General features: G+C 45.1%; 2 protein-coding genes and 1 pseudogene across 2 annotated transcripts; 1 reads left to right on the top strand and 2 right to left on the bottom strand.

The window, feature by feature from the left end:
* Nucleotides 1–33: 33 nt before the first annotated feature.
* Nucleotides 34–17978, bottom strand: LOC141997751 (olfactory receptor 5I1-like; annotated as a pseudogene).
* Nucleotides 17979–18375: 397 nt separating this feature from the next.
* LOC141997747 (olfactory receptor 11A1-like) lies at nucleotides 18376–19359 on the bottom strand. The gene has a single exon (XM_074970165.1). The coding sequence runs from the start codon at nucleotides 19357–19359 to the stop codon at nucleotides 18376–18378; it is 984 nt and encodes a 327-aa protein (XP_074826266.1).
* Nucleotides 19360–26240: 6881 nt separating this feature from the next.
* LOC141997746 (olfactory receptor 6F1-like) lies at nucleotides 26241–27173 on the top strand. Its single transcript, XM_074970164.1, has one exon. The coding sequence runs from the start codon at nucleotides 26241–26243 to the stop codon at nucleotides 27171–27173; it is 933 nt and encodes a 310-aa protein (XP_074826265.1).
* The last annotated feature ends 827 nt before the right edge of the window (nucleotides 27174–28000 follow it).

Below are 28000 nucleotides of genomic sequence, written 5' to 3'. Positions count from 1 at the left end.
GTGTCAAATAACTATTAAAGGAACAGGGCAGTATTATAGAGGAGGAAACTGAGTCCTAGAGAGGTTATGTGAAATATCCAATGTCACATAGTGAGTCATTGACAGATCTAAGAACTGGAAGTGGAAAATGGTCTTTTGTGGCCCGGCGGTGGAAAAGCAGTTGAGGATGGCAGATAGGATATAAATATAGGACAGCACAGTTAACAGAAAGGGGACCAGCATCAGAGTGGAAGACAAGAAGAAGGAGAGCTTTTCGAAGAGGTAAGTATCTGAGCAAGCCAGCTTTAGGAGCGGGGTGAAATCACAGAAGAAATTATCTATTTCATTGGGGCTGCAGAATGTTAAATTCGCCATGAACAGAATGGTCACCAAGGTGATCGCAAAGCCACCAATCCAGGAGGCAGCTGCCAGGCAAAGGGGCACACGCCCCTGCTCATAACAGCTACATAACGGAGCGGATTGCATATGGCTAGATATCAGTCGTAGGAAATCATGGACAGGAGGAGACAGTGCCACCCAGAGGTGAAAGTAAGCCAGTACGCCCCGGTATGGCATACCGGCAATAGCTGGTGCGCTGTACTGGGACCGGCTTTCCCAGAAGGCAATTTAAAACCCTGGGGTAGTGGCGGCAGGGCTCCAGTGGAGATTTAAAGGGTTAGGGTGGTAGTGGCTGCCGAAAGCCCAAGCCCTTTAAATCTCTGCCTGAGCCCTGCTGCCAAAGCCTTGGGGTAGCGGTGGCAGGGCTCCGGCGGGGATTTAAAGGGCCTCAGGGCTGCAGCCCCCGCTACCACCCCGGGGCCCTATAAATCCCCGCCTGAGCCCTGCTGCCCGAGCCCGGGGGTGATTTAAAGGGTCCCAGAACTCCAGCCGCCGCTACCGCCCCGGCCCTTTAAATCCCCGCCGAAGCCCTGGGCTAGCGGCGGCGGGGCTCTGGCGAGGATTTAAAGGGCCAGGGCAGTAGTGGCTGCCGGAGCCCCGAGCCCTTTAAATCCCGCCGGAGCCCTGGTGCCGAAGCCCTGGGGTAGTGGCGGCAGGGCTACGGAGGGGATTTAAAGGGTCGGGGCCCCGGGGTAGCAGTGGCATCCGAGAGCCCCCAGGGCTCCTCAGTGATTTAAAGGGCCCAGGCCTCCGCTGCAGTAGGAGCAGCTGGAGCCCTGGGCCCTTTAAATTGCCCCCGAGCCCCGGGGCTCCCAGCCCCCTCTGCAGCTGGTAGCTCAGGGGTGATTTAAAGGGCCTGGGGCTCCCAGCCGCCACTACCGCAGCTGGAGCCCCGGGCCCTTTAAATCAAGATTTAAAGGGCCCGGGGATTTAAGGCCCTGCCTCTTCCGGTTGAAGCCACGCCCCTTGCTCAGGATTCCGGTGTACCGATAAGTCCTTTAACTTACTTTCACCTCTGGTGCCACCCAAGGAATTGAACAGATAAAACTGGGCCATACAGGCACTGAAAGAGATGGATTTTGCCTCAGCAAAGAAGCTGACTATCATACAAGGGAATATGTTGGTTGTGTAGCAGATCTCCAGGAAGGAGAGGTTACCCAGGAAAAAGTACATGGAGTATGAAGGCTTCACGCAGCAGACAGTGTGATGAGCAGCAGGATGTTTCCCGCCAGGGCTACGAGGTAGAAAAGTAAAAATAACGCAAAGAGTAGGATCTGTACTTCATGGCTCTCTGAAAATCCCAGCAGTATGAACTCCGTGACCAATGTTTCATTCCATGGGAGGAGCTTTGCCCTATAGGATTTAGCTGGGGAAAAGCAACATTATAATGCAAGTAAGTATTGTGGAGACAAATCTGAAATTTTACTCCATCTTCACTCATTCCTCAGTAAGGGCTAGATTCTGACCTGACTCGTTTGGTGAAATTCACCCCTGTGCACAGGAGCCAGCACAAGAGCTATTCTACCCTTTGGCCCCCAGTGCACTCTGATACAGTTCATCCTTGTCTGGTCCAGCGGGGGAGCCTCTCTAAGGCTCCTGGCTCTTCAACCATCATCTCTCTTGGGCAGAGACTCGTGTCTCCCTCCCTCCTGACCCCCAGCGTATTTCCAGACTGCACAGTTCCCTGACTTTGCTGTGAATTTCCCAGCAAAACCATCTGTCTCACCAGGCCTGCTTTGCCTTCGTTCCTCAGAAGCTATAAACAGTATAATTGTTCACTGTTCAATTACCACACAGCCCTTTCTAAGCAAGCGCATTCATTCTGAAAGTGAAAGCATTACAGAGAAAACATATAAAAACACTAAGAACATAAGAAGAGCCACACTGGGTCAGACCAAAGGTCCATCTAGTCCAGTATCCTGTCTTCCTACAGTGGCCAATGCCAGGTGCTTCAGAGGGAATGAACAGAACAGGTCATCATCAAGTGATCCATCCTCTGTTGCCCATTCCCAACCTCAGGCAGACACAGGCTTAGGGACAGCATCCCTGCCCATCCTGGCTAATAGCTATTGATGGACCTATCCTCCATGAACTTATCCAGTTCTTTTTTGAACCCACAAAAGAAGCTACACCCCTGCTAATGACCTCACTAGAGACCACCCCAACTCCAACAGGGGCTCTGGCTGGTCCTTCGAATACCACTAAGGGGTTTTTTTTGTGCTTACAAATTCATAACTCCTTGGCTCAGAACAAGTACACCCATGCATCTATGAGTCACTTCTTTATACAGTTTGGGTCTTTGACCTGTCTTCATATAACAGCTGATCTACAGGCAAAGGGGGGGTTACATTAGCATAAACCTCTGCCTGGAGATTTCCTGGGTAACCCAATTAACTTAAAAAGTTCACATTGTTACAAATAGTTCTTTGAAGCTCATAACACTTCACAAGGTTTTCATTAGTCAGGTCTCCTCCTTACAGATGTTACATTCATCTCAAAATAATACATAAACATTGGCATTTTTCATACAATGAACTCCTAAAATTAGTTAGTACAATAGGGTTCAACGTATTCAGTAAGGTCTGCTCTTATGTTGCAGGAAATTAACATGTCTGTCACATATATATGCACCATTTAAATTCCACTTAGGACTTTTGTAGTGAGTAGGCTTTTAGCTGGACAATCTGCACATCAATTCCATGCAATCATTTCATCCACTGAGTGATATTCTACTCCATGACTAGTCCAAGATCTATTCAAAATGACAAAGGATTGCAAAATTGAAGCCTTTCTTGAAAAACCACTCATAGAGCTCAAAGATCAGAGCCTGCAACCGTTACTCCATTTTTCTCCTGATTTATACAGCCAAATTCCCACTGAAGTAATCATGAGTTTGCTTCAGCTAGGACTTTAGAAATGGCCCATTGTTTATGCAACCTTCATCTACTTTGGAAATCTCAGTGTGGGGCCCTGAGCTTTAGAGATGCTGATACCAATTACTTCAGCTACAATCATGGACTCTTACTAGAGCTGGTTGACGTTTTCTGAATTTCAATTTTTTGGACAAAAAAAAATCAGGATGAAATATTTGCCAAACTTTTCATGATAAATTTTTCCCCTTTTGGCAGCAGCTGTAGGACTGATCCCTTCTGAAAACTGGCCTCTAGATCCCAGTTACATGCAAATAAATTAATCACCATCATCTAGAAATGGACATCACTTATCAGTATCAAGAAAAATTAACAAGCATCAATACATTAACTTCCCATCATACCTGGCCAGATTCTTATTGAATTTAAATACCCTAACGACAGTAGAGGTGTCAAGGTTCCTTCCCCACTCTGAACTCTAGGGTACAGATGTGGGGACCTGCATGAAAACCTCCTAAGCTTACTTTTACCAGCTTAAGTTAAAACTTCCCCAAGGTACAAACTATTTTACCCTTTGCCCTTGGACTTCCACTGCCACCACCAAACTTTATCTGGATTCCTGAAAAAACGTAGTTTGGAAACGTCTTTCCCCCCAAAATCCCCCCAAACCTTGCACCCCACTTCCTGGGGAAGGTTTGGTAAAAATCCTCACCAATTTCCATAGGTGACCAAAGACCCAAACCCTTGGATCTTAGAACAATGAAAAAGCATTCAGTTTCCTTACAAGAAGACTTTTAATAGAAGTAAAAAAGAATCACCTCTGTAAAATCAGGATGGTAAATACCTTACAGGGTAATTAGATTCAAAACATAGAGAATCCCTCTAGGCAAAACCTTAAGTTACAAAAAAGACACACAGACAGGAACAGTCATTCTATTCAGCACAGCTTATTTTCTCAGCCATTTAAAGAAATCATAATCTAACACATACCTAGCTAGATTACTTACTAAGTTCTAAGACTCCATTCCTGTTCTGTCCCCGCATCACACAGACAGACCCAGACCCTTTGTTTTTCTCCCTCCTCCCAGCTTTTGAAAGTATCTTGTCTCCTTATTGGTCATTTTTGTCAGGTGCCAGCGAGGTTACCTTTAGCTTCTTAACCCTTTACAAGTGAGAGGATTTTTCCTCTGGCCAGGAGGGATTTTATATTCCCTTTATATTTATGACACGCCCCCCAAATCTCAGCTAGGGTGAAACGCTGGCTGGGATTTCTTCCTGGAGCTCTAGGAAAAAACAGAGTTAATAAGACACATGCACCTCTAAATATACTACCAAGCACATAAAGACTAACAATATTTTCCACATCTCAAGGACAATTTTAACCAGTTGATTCTGGGAAACTTTCACGGGAGAGTGCATCAGCCACTTTGTTAGAAGCTCCTGAGATGTGCTGGATGTCGAAATCAAAATCTTGGAGAGCTAAACTCCACCGAATAGGTTTTTTTGTTATTTCCCATGGCGGTATGAAGCCACTGTAGTGCAGCATGGTCGGTTTGCAGGTGGAAACGCCATCCCCAAACATATGGGCATAGCTTTTCCAGAGCGTAGACAATGGCATAACATTCTTTTTCACTGACTGAGCATTTGCTTTCCCTCTCAGACAGTTTTTTGCTGAGAAACACTACAGGGTGGAATTCTTGATCAGGTCCTTTCTGAATTAAAACTGCTCCCACACCACGCTCGGACGCATCTGTGGTTACTAGGAATGGTTTGTCAAAGTCTGGGGCCCTTAGTACAGGGTCAAACATGAGTGTCGCTTTAAGCTGATTAAAGGCCTTCTGACACTCTTCGGTCCACTGAACAGCATTTGGCTGTTTCTTTTTGGTTAGGTCTGTCAGTGGGGCGGCGATTTGGCTGTATTGCGGTACAAATCGTCTATAATAACTGGCCAAGCCTAAGAAGGATTGAACCTGTTTCTTTGACTTTGGGACAGGCCACTTTTGGATAGCATCCACTTTGGCCTGTAGGGGGTTGATAGCTCCTTGACCCACGTGGTGTCCAAGGTAAGTCACTCTGTTGAGGCCTGTTTGACACTTCTTAGCCTTAACAGTTAGTCCTGCCTCCCTTATGCGCTCAAAGACTTTTTGTAGATGTTCCAGGTGTTCTGCCCAGGAATCCGAAAATATGGCCACATTGTCAAGGTAGGCGACTGCATATTCTCCTAATCCCGCTAGGAGACCATCTACAAGTCTTTGGAAGGTGGCGGGTGCATTTCACAGCTCGAAAGGGAGTACATTAAATTCATACAGCCCGACGTGTGTGGTGAAGGCTGACCTTTCCTTGGCGGATTCATCTAGTGGTACCTGCCAGTACCCCTTGGTTAAGTCCAAGGTAGAAATGAACTGGGCCCGTCCCACTTTCTCTAATAGTTCATCTGTGCGTGGCATTGGATAGTTGTCTGGGCGAGTTACAGCATTTAGCTTACTGTAGTCCATGCAAAAACATATCTCCCCATCTGGTTTGGGAATTAGAACCACTGGAGATGCCCACGCACTTCCAGAGGGGCGGATTACACCCATCTGTAACATATCCTGGATCTCCCGGTCTATAGCAGTTTTACCTCGAGGAGACACCCGGTAAGGTTGGACTTTAATTGGGTGAGCATTACCTGTGTCAATGGAGTGGTTTGCCCATTCAGTCAGTCCTGGGGTGGCTGAGAACGTTGGCGCGTAGCTAGGGCACAGCTCCTTGATCTGCTGTCGCTGCATACGCCCAAGGGTCATGGAGAGGTTCACCTCTTCCACACCACCAGCACTTTTCCCTTCGTAGTAGACACCTTCAGGCCACTCAGCGTCCTCTCCTCCCTGTGCTGTAAACTGACAAACCTTTAATTCTCTGGAATAAAAGGGCTTTAGAGAATTAATATGGTACACCTTAGGCTTTCGGTTGGAGGTGGGGAATGCTATGAGATAATTAACAGCTCCCAGGCGCTCCTGGCCGTGAATGGCCTTTCCCACAATGCTTCCATTTTATGGGCCTGGAGCACCTTTAAGACCACGACCTGGTCCCCTACTTTGAAGGAACGCTCTCTGGCATGTTTATCATACCAGGCTTTTTGCTCTTTTTGAGCATCCTGTAGGTTTTCTTTAGCAAGGGCTAAAGACATTTGGAGGGTGTTTTGAAGGTTGGTTACAAAGTCCAGAAGGTTAGTTCCTGGAGAAGGTGTAAATCCCTCCCATTGCTGCTTCACCAACTGTAATGGCCCCTTAAACTCACGGCCATTTACAAGTTCAAATGGGGAAAACCCTAAACTGGGATGTGGTACAGCTCTGTAGGCAAAGAGCAACTGCTGCAACACTAGGTCCCAATCATTGGAGTGCTCATTTACGAATTTACGTATCATGGCCCCCAAAGTTCCATTAAACTTCTCCACCATGCCATCTGTTTGATGGTGGTAAGGAGTGGCAACCAAGTGATTTACCCCATGAGTTTCCCAAAGGTTTTCCGTATTCTCCTGCCAGGAAATTAGTCCCTGCATCTGTGAGGATGTCGGAAGGCCAACCTACCCTGGCAAAAATGTCTGCTAGTGCCTGGCACACACTTTTAGCCCTGGTGTTGCTTAGAGCTACTGCTTCCGGCCATCAGGTGGCAAAATCCATGAAAGTCAGGACGTACTGCTTTCCTCTGGGTGTCTTTTTTGGAAAAGGACCCAGAATATCCACAGCTACTCGCTGAAATTAAACTTCAATGATGGGGAGTGGTTGGAGAGGGGCTTTGACCTGGTCTTGGGGTTTTCCCACTCTTTGGCATACTTCACAAGACCGGACATAGGTAGAAACATCCTTGCCCATTCACTCCCAGTGGAATGACCCCCCCAAACAGTCTTTGGTCCTGTTCACCCCAGCATGGCCACTAGGGTGATCATGGGCTAAGCTCAAGAGCTTGGCCCGGTATTTAGTTGGAACTACTAACTGTCTCTGAGGATGCCAGTCTTCCTGGTGTCCACCAGAAAGAGTTTCCTTGTATAAAAGTCCTCTTTCTACAAGAAACCTGGATGGATTAGAAGAGCTGAGAGGCGGTGGGTTGCTCCGTACTGCCGTCCAAGCTCCCTGGAGGCTTCCATCTGCTTCCTGTTTGGTCTGGAACTGTTCCCTTGATGCTGGCGACATCAGTTCCTCATTGGATTGTGGACCTATGCTTGGTCCCTCTGGAAGCGATGTAGGGGATGGGGCTGTTTCCGTTGACTGTGAACCACTCTCCGCTGGGACACTCTGTTGGGGTTCAAGCTCTGGCTGAGCCTCTTGTGTAGGGTTATGGGCTGCTGCCGGTTCAGGTTCGGTGGGGCCCTCTGGTGTTGAGGTTGCAAGTACTGGATTCAGTGCTGGCAATGGGTCTGGTGCTGGTTGTTCCACCGGTTCCGGTACTGGGACTGGTTCCATCTGGGTCTCTGGGACTGGATCCACTACTGCTGTTGCAGACATTGGCCTGGGGTCTGGGTCCATCACCTCTGACCGGGTCCTGATAGAAGTTTCCAGAACAGAGCTAGGCGTCACAGCTTGTTTAGCCTGGCTGCGGGTGACCATTCCTACCCTTTTGGCCCGCTTCACATGATTGGCCAAGTCTTCCCCCAACAGCATGGGGATGGGATAATCATCATAGACTGCAAAAGTCCACTTTCATGACCAGCCCTGGTACTGGACAGGCAACTTGGCTGTAGGCAAATTGAAAGAGTTGGACTTGAAGGGTTGAATCGTCACTTGGATCTCTGGGTTGATTAAATTGGGGTCCACTAAGGAAGCATGGATAGCTGACACTTGTGCTCCGGTGTCCCTCCACGCGGTGACCTTCTTCCCGCCCACACTCACAGTTTCCCTCTGCTCCAAGGGTATCTGGGAGGTATCTGGGCCTGCGGACCTCTGGTGTGATTCCGGTGCAATGAACTGTAATCTATTGGGGTTCTTGGGGCAGTTAGCCTTTACATGCCCCGACTCGTTACATTTAAAACTTCATCCAGCTGCCGGGTCACTGGGGCGAGGTGGGTTGCTGGAGAATGGTGTGGTGGGACGATAAGGTGTCTGGAGGGTTCTTTGGGGGGTAGGTGGGGCCTTGGCCGCCCACGGTAATAGGGTGTGGTCTGGGGTTGTTCCTTCTGGTCTCCGCCCCAACTGCGACCAGTTTTCTTCTTCTCTGCCACCTCTACCCATCTGGCTCGAATCTCTCCTGCCTCGATTACAGTTTTGGGCTTCCCATCTAGGATGTATCTTTCTATTTCCTCAGGAACACCCTCTAAGAATTGTTCCATTTGCATGAGGAAGGGCAACTCTTCTGGAGATATAACACTTGCTCCTGATATCCAGGCATCCCAATGTTTCACAAGGTGGTAGGCATGTCGGGTAAATGACACGTCTGGTTTCCACCTTAGGGCTCTGAACCTCCGACGAGAATGCTTGGGTGTTAGCCCCATTCTGACCCTCGCCTTGGTTTTAAATAGTTCATACTTGTTCATGTGGTCCTTAGGCATTTCAGCCGCCACCTCAGCTAAGGGTCCACTGAGCTCTGGCCTCAGCTCTACCATGTATTGGTCTGTAGATATGCCAAACCCAAGGCAGGCCCTTTCGAAGTTTTCTAAGAAGGCCTCAGTATCATCGCCTGCCTTGTAGGTGGGGAACTTTCTGGGATGGGGAGTGATACCTGGAGAAGGATTGCTAGGGTTTGTTGGTATATTCTGCTGAGCCTTTACCTTCTCCATCCCCTCCACATGCTTACTCTCTTTTTCCTTCTCCTCCAGTTCTTTGTCCCTTGCCTCCATTTCTTTGTCCCTTGCTTCCATAGCTCTCCTGTGAGCAGCCGCTTGGTGTTGTTCTGCCTCTTTCGCTGCCTCCCTTTCTTTGTCCTTTGCCTCCATTTCTTTTTCCTTTGCCTCCATTGCTCTCCTGTGAGCAGCTTCTAGGGATTTTTTGGCTTCTTTCATTGCCTCCAGTTTGGCTAACTCCAATTTGTGTAGTGCCTTGGTGTCTGTCATCTTTACCTCTCTGTTTTTAGCTAACTTTACAACCGAGGGTTAGAAATAAAACAAACAAAACTTGGCTTGTAAAATTTTGCTGTGCTGGAATAGGATACCTATATTCTCTGATAGTGATTGTCAGCCTACAGAAAAATCCAAAAAAACCCCCCACAAAACCTAACACCTTTTGTCTCCAATCAAATTGGCAGAAATCCCCTCAAGTTACTCTTAGGTAAAAAAAAACTTTCAGGTCTGTGACGACTGGTGAATTTCCCTGCAGGAGGTTAACTACTCTGCCTTAGGTAGAGAAAACCTGTCTCTGCTCTGGCCCCAAAGCAAAGCAAAAAAGCTTCCAACTATTTCCAGTTGGATACCTGCTTTCTAGCAGCCCAAAGGAAAAAATTTCCTTTTCAAATCTGTGCTCCTTGTTCAAAAAAAAAATCAAAATCCTAAAAAACCCCAAAACTAACACTTTTGTCTTCAGGCAAATAGGTAGAAATCCCCTCTAGTTGCTCTTAGGTCTGTGAAGACTTGTGAATTTCCCTGCAGGAGGTTAACTTCTCTGCCTTTAGGAAGAGAAACTGCAGCTCCCAAAGAAAATTCCCTTTTGTCTCTGCTCTGGCCCCAAAGCAAAGCAAAAAAAAACTTCCAACTATTGCCAGTTGGAGACCTGCTTTCTAGCAGCACAAAGGATTTTAAAAATTTCTGTTTTTCTGGTTCAAAAAATCTCAAATTGATCTCAAAATGATTTCAAGTTAATCCCACCGCTCTGCCACCATGTCAAGGTGCCTTCCCCACTCTGAACTCTAGGGTACAGATGTGGGGACCTGCATGAAAACCTCCTAAGCTTACTTTTACCAGCTTAGGTTAAAACTTCCCAAAGGTACAAACTATTTTACCCTTTGCCCTTGGACTTCCACTGCCACCACCAAACTTTATCTGGGTTCCTGAAAAAACGTAGTTTGAAAATGTCTTTCCCCCAAAAATCCTCCCAACCCTTGCACCCCACTTCCTGGGGAAGGTTTGGTAAAAATCCTCACCAATTTGCATAGGTGACCACAGACCCAAACCCTTGGATCTTAGAACAATGAAAAATCATTCAGTTTCCTTACAAGAAGACTTTTAATAGAAGTAAAAAAGAATCACCTCTGTAAAATCAGGATGGTAAATACCTTACAGGGTAATTAGATTCAAAACATAGAGAATCCCTCTAGGCAAAACCTTAAGTTAAAAAAACAACACACAGGCAGGAATATTCATTCTATTCAGCACAGCTAATTTTCTCAGCCATTTAAAGAAATCATAATCTAACACATACCTAGCTAGATTACTTACTAAGTTCTAAGACTCCATTCGTGTTCTGTCCCCGGCAAAAGCATCACACAGACAGACCCAGACCCTTTGTTTTTCTCCCTCCTCCCAGCTTTTGAAAGTATCTTGTCTCCTCATTGGTCATTTTGGTCAGGTGCCAGCGAGGTTACCTTTAGCTTCTTAACCCTTTACAAGTAAGAGGATTTTTCCTCTGGCCAGGAGGGATTTTAAAGAGGTTTACCCTTCCCTTTATATTTATGACAAGAGGCAATTCATTTTTACACCAATGCAAAAGGGATCAGAATCTGGCCCGTGTTTTCTTTGTAGAAATCCACTATAAAGGCCCTGATCAGATTCACATGTTGTCCAGGTTTCTTCCCCACTCTGAACTCTAGGGTACAGATGTGGGGAACTGCATGAAAGACCCCCCCCCCCAAGTTTATTCTTACCTGCTTAGGTTAAAAACTTCCTCAAGGTACAAACTTTGCCTTGTCCTTGAATCCTATGCTGCCACCACCAAGCGCGTTAAACAAAGAACAGAGAAAGAGCCCACTTGGAGACGTCTTCCCCCCAAAAATATCCCCCCCCAAGCCCTACACCCCCTTTCCTGGGGAAGGCTTGTTAAAAATCCTCACCAATTTGCATAGGTGAACACAGACCCAAACCCTTGGATCTTAAGAACAATGAAAAAGCAATCAGGATCTTAAAAGAATAATTTTAATTAAAGAAAAAGTAAAAGAATCACCTCTGTAAAATCAGGATGGTAAATACCTTAGAGGGTAATCAGATTCAAAACATAGAGAATCCCTCTAGGCAAAACCTTAAGTTACAAAAAGACACAAAAACAAGAATATACATTCCATTCAGCACAGCTATTTTACCAGCCATTAAACAAAAGGAAAACTGTTATTTTGTTTAATGTATTGTATGAAAATATGTGAGCTTTCAACTCAATTCCCACCCATGCTTGAGTGTGTGAAGAGGGCTTTTTCAGGTTGACTCCTTGTGGCAAAAAGAAATATATTATTTTATGGTTATAAAATGATTTGGTATCTTTTGATGCATTATAGTTCCAGAGATCATTATCTATCTATCTATCTATCTATCTATCTATCTATCTATCTATCTATCTATCCCCAGTCTCTCTCTCTCTCTCTCTCTCTGACTGACACTAATACTAAACCAAAGAGACATTTGAGATGTGCCGATTACGCCATTAACATAAAAGAGTTTGTTGACTTTTTAACTACTGCAGTACCATAGAACTGAAAGATTCTACAAGCAATATCTCTGCTCCACATTTGTGTCAGAGAAATTATGGAGTAGCAATGAAGAAACTCCTTAAAGAAAGAGGGCTCACTAGACGAGGAAAATTCACACTAGTGTAACTGCATTAAGAGTTATGCACAAGAGCCCAAGTCTCTGACATAACCTTCATTCATTGCTTTGGAAGCCAGGATATAGGTTCTGCACTGCATCTTCTATCGCCATATCCTGTCTGAACTTTGGTTCTGTCAGTGAAGAAATCTGGTTGTGTTGTCCTGCTTGGAATATTGTATTGAATACCAGGGAGCATGTATCTCTCCTAAATCATTGTTTATCCTTCATGTGAGAAGGTGAAACACTTCCTTGACAGACAGTAACTTATAACTAACAAGGAAGGGGAAGTTAATTATATCTTTATTCTCCAGAGAGCAGAAGCAGCTGTGGGAATGGAGTCAATGTGAAAACTCAAAACAGAATGAACAGAAAGAGGAGAGCTTCTAACCACATAGGAAATATTCCTCTTTTCCAGGTAGATGGGATGAGATTTCCTATGACTGTGAAATAATATCTTGCCAAAGCAAAAAATTCAGCTTAAAAGCCAGATCATGTGTTTCTTGCCCATTGAATGCTGGAGGCAATCTGTGACCCCTCTAAGGAAACGTGTTTCCCTAGCCCAGTGGTTCTCAACCCACGGCCTACAGGCCACTTGCAGCCTAATCAGCATACATTTGTAGCCCAAGTGACATCCTCAGGGCCATACAGGTAGTATATATATAGGGTGGCCATATTTCCAAAAGGAGAAATGGGACACCACATGGGGCTAGCCCAAACTGTCCCCCATCTCTCACGGGGCTGGTCTGAGCTGCTTGTCCATGCCCCCTCCCTTCCCCACAACAGTATGGGACTGGAGTTCCTGCCTGTCTGAGCCCTGCATGCCCCTCACCTGAGCCCTGGCTCACTGGCATCACTGCTCGCCTCCCCCCTGCACATTCCTCCGTACCCCACTTTTTTTGCAAAAATGGGCATTTGTCCCATTTGCTCATGTCAAAAAAGTCTGGACGGCTGGGCCAGGACTTAAGAAAGGGATTCCCCCAGCCAAAACAAGAATTATGGTCACCCTATAGAGATCTATTGTCTGGAGATGGCCCACATAACACTACACTGGGGTGGGCTAAGTTACACAACTTCAGCTATGAAAATAGCATCGCTGAAGTCGACGTACTTAGAGCTACTTACTGCGGTGTTTTCACCTTGGTAGGTCTACTGCTGATGCTCCCCTGTCGACTCCACCTACGCTTCTCGCTTCAGTGGAGTACTGGAATCGACAGGAGAGTGCAATAAATCAACCCCTACTGGATCGATCACTCTGGAGGTAAGTGTAGACATGCCCATAGCACAATGGTAAACAGTTTGAGAACCTCTGGTCTAGCCAACAGCTGGAGGGCAGAGTGGGAGAAGATGTGTCTTCCTTATATTAAGGGTAAATTGCAAGATAGTGACGTCTATGGCCCAAAGTCAAGGGCACCGGAGCCTTCCCAAAAGTGTCCCCCCCGGTCTGTGTCGCCACCCCCTGGGCCCTCAGCCCGCGGTATGTGGAGGAACCTAGGCTCCCCACAGCTGCCTGAATGGCTCTCCATGACCCAGCTCTGGCTGGGCAGGCGGCGCCTCAGAGCTGCAGCCCAGCCCTGGTAAGAGCCGCACAGGCAGCTGTGAGGAGCTGCGGGCTGACCCTCCACCTGTGCATGGTGCGGGAGGCCCACTGAGAGCAGTCCCCATCCCGTCTCCCCGACCACCACCCAGGGCAGGTGGAGGGTCCGCGGCCTCCCACAGCTGCCCGCATGGCTCTTACCATGTCTGGGGTGAGGTTCCCAGCCTCCCGCCCCTGGCTGGAGCTGGGTTCTGGAAAGCCGCACAGGCAGCTCTGGGGACATGGAGAGAGGGAGCCCGGGGGGCAGGGACATGGACCAGAGGCTGCTCTCAGTGGGCCCCTGCACCGCTGGCAGGTGGAGGGTGAACCTCCACACTGGCCTGGTGGGGGTGGGGCCTCAGGGGGGGAAGAGATGGGGAAGGGAGGCAGGGTCTGCCCTGGTGAAAAGTAGATGGGCCAGGTCAGTCCCCTCAAAAAGTGGGAGGGCCATGGTCCCTGGTCCCCAGGTTCTGGCGCCACTGACCATAGTCGTTTAACACAAGCTAGCAAAGTGCAGCTCTCTACTCCCTTCTAGTGGCTAGACTGATTACAGAGATTTCTGTGTCTGCTCCAGACTCTGAGCTGACAGTTGTTCCTTTAGCTTGTACAGTAGAGGCTCATGCTTTTAACCTAGAGATGTTCTAGGTTAAGTTCTTGTTGATGATTTAGCTAGTGAAATTATTAGACTTGGATAGTGCAATCTGGTCCCAAGCTTCTATTAGAGACACAAGTGCATAGGCAGGTGGGTTTATTGACCTGATCCACTATCAAAGTTAGCCGTACATGAGGAGCACAGTGGTCAGAAACCTCCGTGCATCCTTTTGCAAGGTAATGCACATTGGAAAACATAATCCCAACTATGCATATAAAATGATGGACTCTAAATTAGCTGTTACCACTCAAGAAAGAGATCTTGGAGGCGCTGTGGATAGTTCTCTGAAAACATCCACTTGATGTGCAGAAGCAGTCAAAACGCTAGCAGAATGTTGGGAATCATTAGGAAAGGTGTGACAGGTTGGATCACAGAAACCTCCCTTGGGACTGCCAACTGATGTGCTGGGAATACCTCTGAGCCCGTTTTCCCTGGCAGCTTGGGACTTCAGTACCTTGCCTTGTCTGAGCCAGACACGCTTGCCTGCTTCAAAAACAGATTCAAGTCTGAACCACATCCCACACAAGCTGCAGGCTTAACTGAAAACAGCTTAAGAACTGCTCCTGTCTCCAGCACCCAGATACCCATCTCCCAATGGGGTCCAAACCCCAAATTAATCCATTTTACCCTGTATAAATCGTTCACCCTCTATAACACTGATAAAGAGATATGCACAGCTGTTTGCCCCCCCCCTTTCCCCGGTATTAATACATATTCTGGGTTAATTAATAAGTAAAAAGTGATTTTATTAAATAAAAAAGTAGGGTTTAAGTGGTTCCAAGTAATAACAGACAGAACAAAGTGAATTACCAAGTAAAATAAAATAAAACATGCAAGTCTAAACCTAATACAGTAAGAAAGTGATTACAGATGAAATCTCACCCTCAGAGGTGTTCCAGTAAGATTCTTTTACAGACTAGCCTCCTTCTAGTCTGGGTCCAGCAATCACTCACACCCCTGTGGTTACTGTCCTTTGTTCCAGTTTCTTTCAGGTATCCTTTGGGGGTGGAGAGGCTATCTCTTGAGGCAGCTGAAGACAAAATGTAGGGGTCTCCCAGGGGTTTAAATAGACTTTCTCTTGTGGATGGAGACCCCCTCCTCTCTCCTATGCAGAATCCAACTCCAAGATGGAGTTTTGGAGTCACACGGGCAAGTCACATGTCCATGCATGACTCCGTTTTTACAGGCAGCAGCCATTGCCCACATGCTATCTTGAATGTCTCCAGGAAGACTTCTTATGTGGATTGGAGTCTTCCAAGATCCATTGTCAGTTAAGTGTTTCTTGATTGGGCACTTAATTTGCACACTCCTTTCTCAAGAAGCTGACCAAATGCTTTACTAAGGCTACTTAAACTCAAACAAGTACATAGCCAATATTCATAACTTTGAATACAAAAATGACACATGCATACAAATAGGATGAATATATTCAATAGATCTTAATCTTTACATATATATGTTACGTGGCATATGTAGCATAAACATATTCCAGTTATGGCATATATACATTCATAAGCATATTTCCATAAAGAATTATGGGGGGCAACATCACAAAGGGGATAGAGAATGAGACAGTAAATACCATATTGCCTCTATATAAATCCATGGGTACGCTCTCATCTTGAAGACTGTGTGCATATCTGGTCACCCCATCTCAAAAAAGATAAAATGGAATTGGAAAAGGTACATAAAAGGGCAACAAAAATTATTAGGGGTACGGAACAGCTTCCATATGAGGAGAGATTAATAAGACTGGGACTTTTCAGCTTGGAAAAGAGACGACTAAGGGGGTAATATGATAGGGGTCTATAAAATCACGAGTGGTGTGGAGAAAGTAAATAAGGAAGTGTTATTTACTCCTTCTCATAACACAAGAACCAGGGGTCACCCAATGACATTAATAGGCAGCAGGTTTAAAACAAACAAAAGGAAGTCTTTCTTCACACAACACACAGTCAAGCTGTGGAACTCTTTGCCAGAGGATGTTGTGATGTCCAAGACACTAACAGGGCTCAAAAAAGAACCAGGTAAGTTCATGAAGGATAAGTCTATCAATGGCTATTAGCCAGGATGGGCAGGGATGTTGTCCCTAGCCTCTGTTTGCCAGAAGCTAGGAACAGGGGATGGATCACTTGATAATTTCCTGTTCTGTTCATTCCCTCTGGAGCACCTGGCATTGGCCACTGTCAGAAGAAAAGATAATGGGCTAGATGGACCTTTGGTCTCACCTAGTATGGCTGTTCTTATGTTCTCTTTGCTCCAAGAACTTGTCAAAGGTCAGATGTATTATTCAGAGTGGGTGTCAGAGACCCAAAAGTGAATATTATTGGTTTAAAATGCATACTCATTGCTAAAATATTGAACAGCTCAGTCTGACCTGCCATTCAGATCAAGTTAACATTGTTTTTTTTATTCCCATTGTAACAAAGACCATTAACAATTATTTTATTTGATTATTATACAGGCAGAAAAGGAAGGAGACAGTTAAAATATTTGAAACTTATAAAGTTAATGATCATTTCATTTCAACAATCCCCCTTTTCTCATTTTCTTTACATTTTAGAGGGTCAGCATTCTTCAAATGAAAAGTGTCTCACCTGAATGACAAATGGTCTTTTTTTAAATTAAAACTTCTAACAAAAACTTGCTGACTGTCAATTATTTTTGTTATTTTTGTCAAATATTTTATAAGATTTGTATTCACATTTTAGAAACAAGTCTTTTTAAAAAATATATATAGTTTTAATGAAAAACTATCACCAAGTTTGAAAACTTTAATTTCCTGCACAATTGATCCTATTTCAATCATTTTTTTATTTATGAAATCTTCAAAACTTTTATTCTTTATTCACTTACAACTCGATTTTTCTGTAAACAACAAAAACTTGAAAATTTTTATAACTTTTAAAATCTAAATATTGGGGTTTGTGTGTGAAAAAGTTCCAAAAATAAATGAAAATGGTGGTGGAGTGGGGAGTTATACTTTAGTTTTAATGGTCAAATCCCCAACTGGAGTAACCAACAAAGATTAATTAAAGTCATCTGCTGGGGATATGGTACATAAAATCATTTATAAAGGAAATCCCTGCAGTGACAGTCTCTGTAGATTATATTTAAAGCTCTTACTAGGGCAATTTTTGATACTAGATAGTATTGTAATAGATGATCTTGGATTGTTTTTTAACCCCATGCTTTTAAAATTACAGCAGTGTTGTAATGGTGGAGTTGTCAGGGTAGCTGAAACAGATGAAGAGGGATTCATCACTGATATGGATAACAAGAAGATCCAAGTATTATGGTGGAGCTGGTTGTGATGCCATAGTTATGATGGTGGTATGGATTTCATTTTGACAGAGGAAAGAATAATGGAGATCTGCCATTCCTGTGTTAATTAAAAATAAACAAATGTGTAAAATAAAGTTGGAAAAATGCAGGAATGTTTGGTTTGTTGGTTTCATCATTTGAAGTTTAGGGATGTTCCTAATAAAAGTTCTAACAATTGCTGCCTCATAAGATTCCAATGGGGCGTTAGGCTCGTAACTTGCTTAGCTGTTTTTAAAAAACCTGCCAGGTGCCTATCTGCATCCTTAGGTGCCTAACTACCTTTGAAAGTCTGGATCACAAGTCTTATTAGTGTTCATGGGGAACAAGCATCCTAACTCCCTTAGGCTCATTTGAAATCCCAGCCAGCATGCTTCTGGATCAGGATAAGTCATACCTAGTGATGTTGTGGAAGGGCTCAGTGTCTGAATAAATGGTGTGGACAGCCTTGCTGATGAAGCTCACCACTTCTCCTCCCACCTCATCCATCAACCAGTTCATTCTTCAGACTTAAGCCGGTTGCCAAGTGACCCCAGAAAAGAAATGTCCAGAGACAGGTGGCAACATCACCACATCCAATTTAATTAACAAAAACAACTATCTAATGGTTCCACTTATTTGCAGTTGATGCAACTCACATTTTGGATACTTACTACAGTAACTTTGCGACCTTCTCAGAAGTCATGAAAACCTCTAACCAAATCTACTAGGTCAAACACAGTATGTACCAGTTTCCTTGTCCCCAACTTTAATTGATTCCATACACAGATTTATCTAACCAGTACAGTTATACTTTTATTACGTTACACCCGCTTTGAAAAACTTACATTAAAGGACTCTGAAAACAGACCAGACAGATTCTGGTCCAGTGACTGAATGTCATACATCATACACTCCATTTCACGTCACCCTCCATAAATGAGCTCATGAAAGCCACAGAGTTCCTGACAGCTTTTCTCAGGGCCTCCATGACTTCTTTGTTTCTCAGGCTGTAGGTGAGGGGGTTGGCCAGGGGAGTCAGGACAGTGTAGAAGACAGAGAATACTTTGTTAAGCTCGCGCAGCATCTTGGTTTTTGGTAAAATATACACAATGATTAGCATGCCATAGAAAGTAGTAACCACAATAAGGTGAGAGGAGCAGGTGGAAAAGGCCTTTTGCCTCCCAGTGCTAGAAGGGATTCTCAGGATGGCAGTTATGATACAAACGTAGGATGTAAGGGTTAATAGAAATGGCGGTAAAGTGAATAGGAAGGAGCCCAAGAAGGTCACAAGTTCCATCTGGTGGGTGACACTACAGGAGAGTTTTATCACTGGAGTGAGATCACAAAAGAAATGGTCCATTTCATTGGGGCCACAGAAAGTTAATTGTGACATTAAAAATATTATTATGGTAACAATCAAAAATGCACTTAGCCAAGACCCAGCTGCTAGGTAGAGGCAGAACCTGTCATTCATATGCATTGAATAATGCAGTGCTTTACATATCGCTAAATACCGATCATAAGACATTGCAGCTAGTAGGTAACATTCTGTACCTACTAGAGAACCAAAGAAATATAATTGTACCAAGCAGCCTCTAACAGAAATGGTTCTGTCCCCTGTCAGGAGACTGGCCAGCATCCTGGGCAGGATGGTGGAGGTGTAGCAGGTCTCCAAGCAGGACAAGTTCCCCAGGAAGAAGTACATGGGGGTGTGAAGGTGCTGATTAGCCACAACTAGCACAATGACGAGGATGTTCCCAGCCAAGGTCACAATGTAGGTCACTAGAAACAACAGGAAGAGAAGGATCTGCAATGCAGGTAGATCCCCAAATCCCAGGAGGATGAATTCTGTGATGGCCGTTTGGTTTCTCCACTCTGTGTTTGCCATTGTCATATCTAGGGAACACAAACAAATTCAAAAATTCAACTTGAAGAGAATAAACGTAAACCACATCTTCTTTTAAGTTCCTGAAATGTTCAAAACTCATCATTCCCTGCTAAATACCTTTCCAGCAATTGGATCAAAACCCCAGACCATGGCATTTCTTTGCCTGGTATTTCTCATTTTGGAACAAATCATGCATATTCTGCCATCCAAACTACACCAGTAAAAGATCAAATAATGGCTCAGGCTACCCAACTTAGAGGTGGTTGGGAAATTGCTCTTTTTTTTTCCCCTGGAAAAAAAGGATGAAAAAAAATGTTTTCATCTACAATTTTTGCTCATTGTTTTCAGTGTTTGGGGTTTTGGTTCTTCAAAAGGAAAAAAAACAGAAAATTTAGCAGAATATGGAAATTCTCACAAAATATTCCATGTCATTTATAAGGCCATTTTGCTTCAAAAGATGCTCCTCAGTGAAAAATTTTTCACTAGCAGTATCATTGAATATCAGGGTTGGAAAGGACCTTAGGAGGTCATCTAGTCCAACCCCTTGCTCAAAGCAGGACCAATCCCCAATTTTTGCCCCAGGCTGCTGCCTCAAGGATTGAACTCACAACGCTGGGTTTAGCAGGCTAATGCTCAAACCACTGAGCTATCCATCCCCCCTCAGTGCTTAGAGACCTAAGTATTGTCATAACAGTTCAGATTGTTTGCTCACCTTCTGTCATGCACTAAATATAGGAGCAGAAAAATGCTTCCCTTCAGTGAAGAGCCCACTGCTGATGATGTTCATTATTTGATATTTTGGGGGACTCCCTTATTGCTCTTCTGTGGTTTTCACTCTTGTAGGTGCTATGATATGATTGTGATTGGTGTGGGATAGAACAGAATTACCTGAAAAGAAGTGACAAGGATAACACCAACATCTGTGTAACGCCATTGTCAGGGATCTAGTCCTCCTCCCCACGAGGGACACGTCTCAGAACGTTGTCAGGGGTTACAAATGCTGAATCACATATGCTCTTAGCTTTCTGGTGCTGGGCCGAGTGTAGGCACTGTCCCTGGCTTTGGGACTCCAGGTGCAGACCTTTTGTCTGACACCCCTCTGGCCAGTGAGGACCCCAGATCCCGTTGCCCAGGCTCTGAAACTAGCACCAGCTCCTCAGGCCTCCCAAGCAGCTCTTGTGCATTCCCCACAATGCCTCTAAAGGTGTGAGCCCTCTGGTTTGCAGCGAGAAACAGCAGATGCACAGACAGATTTTGTTCAGGATTCTAAAACCCCATTGCTCTTTACTTAACAGCACGAGAGATACACAGAGTTACACAAAATATTCAACACACCCATCCACATTTCCCTGCCTCAGCTTTCTCCCCACCCTGGAGAGTTCTCTGGGCTTGGGAGACACCCTTTGGGTGAACAGGATCCTCTGCTGGCAGCTCATGACTTCTCTACCCCAGCCAGCCTTCTCTGACTTGGCTAGTCTGCAACTAAACAGGACCCCCCTCCCCCACTACAAAAGTTTTTCTCTCTCTTCTCCTCTCCTACCCAAAGCTTCGTCTTCCTGTCTTAGCAAGTGTCTTGAATGTATATGTCCCCCTACCAAAACCTGGTTCCTTTGTTCTGCTCCTAGTGTTTTTCCCAAATCCTCCATCACTAGCCCCTCCCCCGCCCCCCCGCAACAATGGGAGGAAGTAGCTTCTCCAAGCACAGCCCACTTCCTCAGCATACCAATTGTTGAGTCAGAGTTCAGCCATCAGGGTTAACTGCCCTCCATTGCCTGGTAGGTACATACTTCAGCCCGTGTCAGCAAGTGGTGGAGTCCACATCCACATAGAGGCATTCCCGGATACGTCCATGTTATAGCAACTTCATAGCATCAACCAGAATTCATAAATTGCACAGATAAATTCCCCAAGTCATCACAGCCATAAATCACGACAGTATCACAGTGAATGCAAATTTGGCCATATAAATATCTGTTTGTTTTGGAAATCCAGCTACATTTCACTTTCAGATGAGAAACTATTTCAAGCTGATACTGTATTGCACACAGAAGCATTTTCTTTTATTGGTGGGTGCTGCAGGAATTAATTTGGGGAAGTTCCAAAGGCCTGTGTTTTGTAGGAGGTCAGACTAGATGTTCACCATGGCCCCTTCTGGCCTTGGAATCTATGAATGGTCGTATTTTTATTTCCTGATCTGTTTCTATCATTTCAAATAGGAAGAGGGGAACAAGATTGCTTTACCTTTAAGACTGATCTGCATGATCTTGAATCTCTGATATAACCTCTTCAGTCAGCATTTTGGAGAGCTGGATGCAGGTTGCACTCTCGACCATCAGTCACCATCTTTTTCACTTGTCTTTATTCTCTCAGCAATGGTCCCGATGGCCTGCTTGGTTTCCCGTGCCTTCTATGTAGTACTAAAGAGCTTGTGTCTCTTCTGCTTCATTATTTATCTTTCATGTGAGAAGAAGGCATCTCCCTTGGCACTTTGGATGGTAGGTGCTTGAAATAAGCCAAAGGGGAAAAGCTAATCATATCTATACTCTCTAGACAGTATCAGCAGAGGTAGGAATGGAGTCAACTTCTAAACTCAAAAGGGAAAATTAAGGAGTGAGAAGAACTTCTAACTCAAAGGATGTCTTTGTTTTTATTAGGTAGATGAGATGACAGCTCAGGTAACTTTGAAGCAATAACTCACCAGACCATGAAGATATGTTTAGTGGTGTGATCAGACATATTTTCTGACCATGCATTGATTTCTGGGTAAATCTTTCCAGTCTTTCTTTGGAGATTTGTTTTCTTCTCTCCTTTATGCTTCCTTGGGCCGGGATGCACACTTGGCCATCGCTTGGTATCGTGCCCTTTTACTCTGACTGACTCCTCATAGAATTGATGTTATATTTTTCATTGTTAATTGCTTCCTCCAAAGATAGCAGACCTTTCCCTCCATCACATCATTGGATGTACAACCTCTCTACAACTTGCTTGATATTCATAATTGTATGCAGAACCACGGTTTTATATTGTTGTTGTTGTTATTATTGTTGTTAATAATAATAATAATAATAATAATAATTAATAATGTAATTATTATTGAGTGCATTAGTGCAGGGGACTGGGCTAGATGACCTCTCAAGGTCCCTTCAAGTCCTATGATTCTATTTTCTGTGACCTAATTCACTTATCTTTAACACTTGGGATTGGCCATACTGCCAAAATCAAATATAAAGCAGCAGCAGATCCTACCCAAAGAAAAACACACAAAGACACAGTCACATACACACAGAAAGAAACACAACCAAACACACACACACACACACACACATGGATTGCCAACCCCAGTCATTCAAAAATCATGAATCAGGCCCCCAAAATCTCATAAGGTTGGTTGAAAATCATAAGATACACAAAAACCAAACAGAACTTTTGGGGGTCGGGGGTGCTTTTTATTTGCATTCTTGTTTCTGAAACTTTCAGTGCATAGAATCATAGAATCATAGACGATTAGGGTTGGAAGAGACCTCAGGAGGTCCTCTAGTCCAATCCCCTGTTCAAAGCAGGACCAACCCCAACTAAATCATCCCAGCCAGGGCTTTGTCAAGCCAGGCCTCAAAGACCTCTAAGGATGGAGCTTCCACCACCTGCACCTTTCTGTTGATGAAGTGACAGACTTTGTATGAGCTTGTCTAAAAGGAGAGAGCTGGGCTGTACAAGACGCACGTTTCTGGGCGGAAGTCAGGGACCGGGAATTTGCTGGCGTTCTGCAGTGTAATTCAAGAGTGGCTGGTTATAGCACTCATACAATATAGCTGGGAGTGATTTACATGCCGGAGATTGTGTGTGAACAGATTAGGTGTGGTGGCTTTCACAGTGAAGCAGTATAAAAGGCACCCCAGATTGGAGAATGGAGGGGACACAGTTGTTCACACCCTGGTTCTCATGGGCGACTTTAATCATCCTGATATCTGCTGGGAGAGCACTACAGCAGTGCACAGACAATCCAGGAAGTTTTTGGAAAATGTAGGGGACAATTTCCTGGTGCAAGTGCTGGAGGACCCAACTAGGGGGAGAGCTTTTCTTGACCTGCTGCTCACAAACCGGGAAGAATTAGTAGGGGAAGCAAAAGTGGATGGGAATCTGGGAGGCAGTGACCATGAGTTGGTCGAGTTCAGGATCCTGACACAGGGAAGAAAGGTAAGCAGCAGAATACGGACCCTGGACTTCAGGAAAGCAGACTTCGACTCCCTCAGGGAACTGATGGGTAGGATCCCCTGGTGGGAATAACATGAGGGGGAAAGGAGTCCAGGAGAGCGGGCTGTATTTCAAAGAATCCCTATTCAGGTTACAGGGACAAACCATCCCGATGTGTCGAAAGAATAGTAAATATGGCAGGCGACCAGTTTGGCTTAACAATGAAATCCTTGCGGATCTTAAACATAAAAAAGAAGCTTATAAGAAGTGGAAGATTGGAAAAATGACCAGGGAAGTGTATAAAAATATTGCTCGGGCATGTAGGAATGAAATCAGGAGGGCCAAATCGCACTTGGAGCTGCAGCTAGCAAGAGATGTTAAGAGTAACAAGAAGGGTTTCTTCAGGTATGTTGGCAACAAGAAGAAAGCTAAGGAAAGTGTGGGCCCCTTACTGAATGAGGGAGGCAACCTAGTGACAGAGGATGTGGAAAAAGCTAATGTACTCAATGCTTTTTTTGCCTCTGTCTTCACGAACAAGGTCAGCTCCCAGACTGCTGCACTGGGCAACACAGCATGGGGAGTAGGTGGCCAGCCCTCTGTGGAGAAAGAAGTGGTTCGGGACTATTTAGAAAAGCTGGACGTGCACAAATCCATGGGGCCGGATGCGTTGCATCCGAGAGTGCTAAAGGAGTTGGTGGCTGTGATTGCAGAGCCATTGGCCATTATCTTTGAAAACTCATGGCAATCGGGGGAAGTCCCGGACGACTGGAAAAAGGCTAATGTAGTGCCCATCTTTAAAAAAGGGAAGAAGGAAGATCCGGGGAACTACAGGCCAGTCAGCTTCACCTCAGTCCCTGGAAAAATCATGGAGCAGGTCCTCAAGGAATCAATTCTGAAGCACTTAGACGAGAGGAAAGTGATCAGGAACAGTCAGCATGGATTCACCAAGGGAAGGTCATGCCTGACTAATCTAATCGTCTTCTATGATGAGATTACTGGTTCTGTGGATGAAGGGAAAGCAGTGGATGTATTGTTTCTTGACTTTAGCAAAGCTTTTGACACCGTCTCCCACAGTATTCTTGTCAGCAAGTTAAAGAAGTATGGGCTGGATGAATGCACTATAAGGTGGGTAGAAAGTTGGCTGGATTGTCGGGCTCAACGGGTAGTGATCAATGGCTCCATGATGAGTTGGCAGCCGGTATCTAGTGGAGTGCCCCAAGGGTCGGTCCTGGGGCCGGTTTTGTTCAATATCTTCATAAATGATCTGGAGGATGGTGTGGATTGCACTCTCAGCAAATTTGCGGATGATACTAAACTAGGAGGAGTGGTAGATACGGTGGCAGGTAGGGATAGGATACAGAGGGACCTAGACAAATTGGAGGATTGGGCCAAAAGAAATCTGATGAGGTTCAACAAGGATAAGTGCAGGGTCCTGCACTTAGGATGGAAGAATCCAATGCACCGCTACAGACTAGGGACCGAATGGCTAGGCAGCAGTTCTGCGGAAAAGGACCTAGGGGTGACAGTGGACGAGAAGCTGGATATGAGTCGACAGTGTGCCCTTGTTGCCAAGAAGGCTAATGGCATTTTGGGATGTATAAGTAGGGGCATAGCCAGCAGATCGAGGGACGTGATCGTTCCCCTCTATTCGACATTGGTGAGGCCTCATCTGGAGTACTGTGTCCAGTTTTGGGCCCCACACTACAAGAAGGATGTGGAAAAATTGGAAAGAGTCCAGAGAAGGGCAACAAAAATGATTAGGGGTCTGGAACACATGACTTATGAGGAGAGGCTGAGGGAACTGGGATTGTTTAGTCTGCAGAAGAGAAGAATGAGGGGGGATTTGATAGCTGCTTTCAACTACCTGAGAGGTGGTTCCAAAGAGGATGGTTCTAGACTATTCTCAGTGGTAGAAGAGGACAGGACAAGGAGTAATGGTCTCAAGTTGCAGTGGGGGAGGTTTAGGTTGGATATTAGGAAAAACTTTTCAATAGGAGAGTGGTGAAACACTGGAATGCGTTACCTAGGGAGGTGGTAGAATCTCCTTCCTTAGAAGTTTTTAAGGTCAGGCTTGACAAAGCCCTGGCTGGGATGATTTAATTGGGGATTGGTCCTGCTTTGAGCAGGGGGTTGGACTAGATGACCTCCTGAGGTCCCTTCCAACCCTGATATTCTATGATTCTATGATTCAACAGTCCAGATTGTACCCTGGGGAATGTCAAGGTAGCAAATATGTATACTGAATTTAGAATTTGGGATTGTAAAAATTGTCTAAGGCAGTTGGGTGCTCATATTCCAGGAGGAGATAGGACACCAAAGAAAATGAAAAAATTCTGATGGCACCAGCCAGGTGTGTGGATAAACAGAGAACCTGCTTGAACTCTCATAAGAGGAGATGGGTTACCAGAATTAAAATGAATTTGTATAGTGGGAATTTCAGACATTCAGGCTGCTGGGAGCCAAATACATGGTTGGTTAAAATGTCAAGATACCGGAAAGTTCACCTTTCTGATCTGGGGTCTTGATCCACCTGTTGGGAAAGTAAATAGCCCAGTAGTTGAGTAAAGAACCCAGATCCCAGAAGAGAGGTGAGGATTTTGGTATTCCTGGGATTAAATAAAAGATACTTGGCCAAAATTTAAAAGTATCTCCTTAAATTTAAATGGCTGAGTTTATTTTCTTTCCCCTAGATGCAATCAGTGGCAAACACTGAGTGGGGAAATCAATCGATAATCACAGAATTCATCTTCCTGGGATTTGAGAATATTCAGGATCTGAAGGTTCTTCTCTTCCTGGTATTTCTAGTGATCTATATTGTGACCATGACCGGGAACATGCTCATCATTGCTCTAGTTATGGCTGATCAGCACCTTCACACCCCCATGTACTTCTTCCTGGGGAACTTGGCCTGCTTGGAGACCTGCTACACCTCCACCATCCTGCCCAGGCTGCTGGCCAGTCTCCTGACGGGGGACAGAACCATCTCTTTCATGGGCTGTGTTACACAAATGTATTTTTTGGGTTCTTTGGCAGCTGCAGAATGTTACCTCCTCGCAGCAATGTCTTATGATCAGTATCTGGCAATATGTAAACCACTACATTATGCAACCTTTATGACAGCCAGGTTCTTCCTTCAGCTCACAGCTGGGTCTTGCATAAGTGCATTTCTGGCTATTAGCATAACAGTATCGTTCATGTCACAGTTAACTTTCTGTGGCCCCAATGAAATTGACCATTTCTTTTGTGAGCTCACCCCAGTGGTAAAACTCTCCTGCAGTGACACCATCGTGGTGGAATTTGTAGCATTCCTATTTGCCTCCATTTTCACTCTGCCCTCATTTCTATTAACCATTATCTCCTATGTTCTTATTATAGCCACCATCCTGAGACTCTCTTCCATCTCTGGAAAGCAAAAGGCATTTTCCACCTGCTCCTCTCACCTCGTAGCTGTTACAATTTTCTACCGGACACTAATGATTGTCTATGTGTTACCAAAAAACAACACACTCAGAGATTTAAACAAATTGTTTTCTGTCTTCTACACTGTCTTAACTCCTATGGTCAATCCCCTTAAATATAGCCTGAGGGTATGTCTACACTATGAAATTAAGTCGAATTTATAGAAGTTGTTTTTTTAGAAATCGTTTTTATATAGTCGATTGTGTGTGTCCCCACACAAAATGCTCTAACTGCATTAAGTGCATTAACTTGGCGGAGTGCTTCCTCAGTACCGAGGCTAGCGTCAATTTCCGGAGCATTGCACTGTGAGTAGCTATCCCACAGTTCCCGCAGTCTCTGCCACCCACTAGAATTCTGAGTTGAGATCCCAATGCCTAATGGGGCAAAAACATTGTCACGGGTGGTTCTGGGTACATGTCGTCAGGCCCTCCCTCCCTCCCTCTGTGAAAGCAACGGCAGACAATCATTTCACGCCTTTTTTCCTGAGTTACCTGTGCAGACGCCATACCAAGGCAAGCATGGAGCCCACTCAGCTCGCTGTCACCGTACGTCTCCTGGGTGCTGGCAGATGTGGTACTGCATTGCTACACAGCAGCAACCTATTGCGTTATGGCAGCAGATGGTACAATAGGCCTGATAACCATCGTCATCATGTCTGAGGTGCTCCTGGCCGCCTCAGTAAAGTCAGTCAGGAGCGCCTGGGCAGACATGGGCGCAGGGACTAAAATAGGAGTGACTCGACCAGGTCATTCTCTTTAGTCCTCCCAGCAGTCCTGTTGTACCATCTTATGGTGAGCAGGCATGAGATGTGGATGGCATGCAGTCCTACTGCACCGTCTGCTGCCAGCCAAAGATGTAAAAGATAGACGGAGTGGATCAAAATAAGAAATACACCAGATTTGTTTTGTATTCATTTGCTCCCCTTCCCTCTCCCCGTGAAATCAATGGCTGACAATCATTTCAGTGAGGTCTGTCAGGGGCACCTTGAAAA

The sequence above is a fragment of the Natator depressus genome, chromosome 13 (genome assembly GCF_965152275.1).
Source record: "Natator depressus isolate rNatDep1 chromosome 13, rNatDep2.hap1, whole genome shotgun sequence".
Lineage (NCBI taxonomy): Eukaryota > Metazoa > Chordata > Testudines > Cheloniidae > Natator > Natator depressus.
The sequence above is the reverse complement of the archived record's forward strand: the minus strand, read 5'-3'. Positions and strand labels throughout refer to the sequence as shown.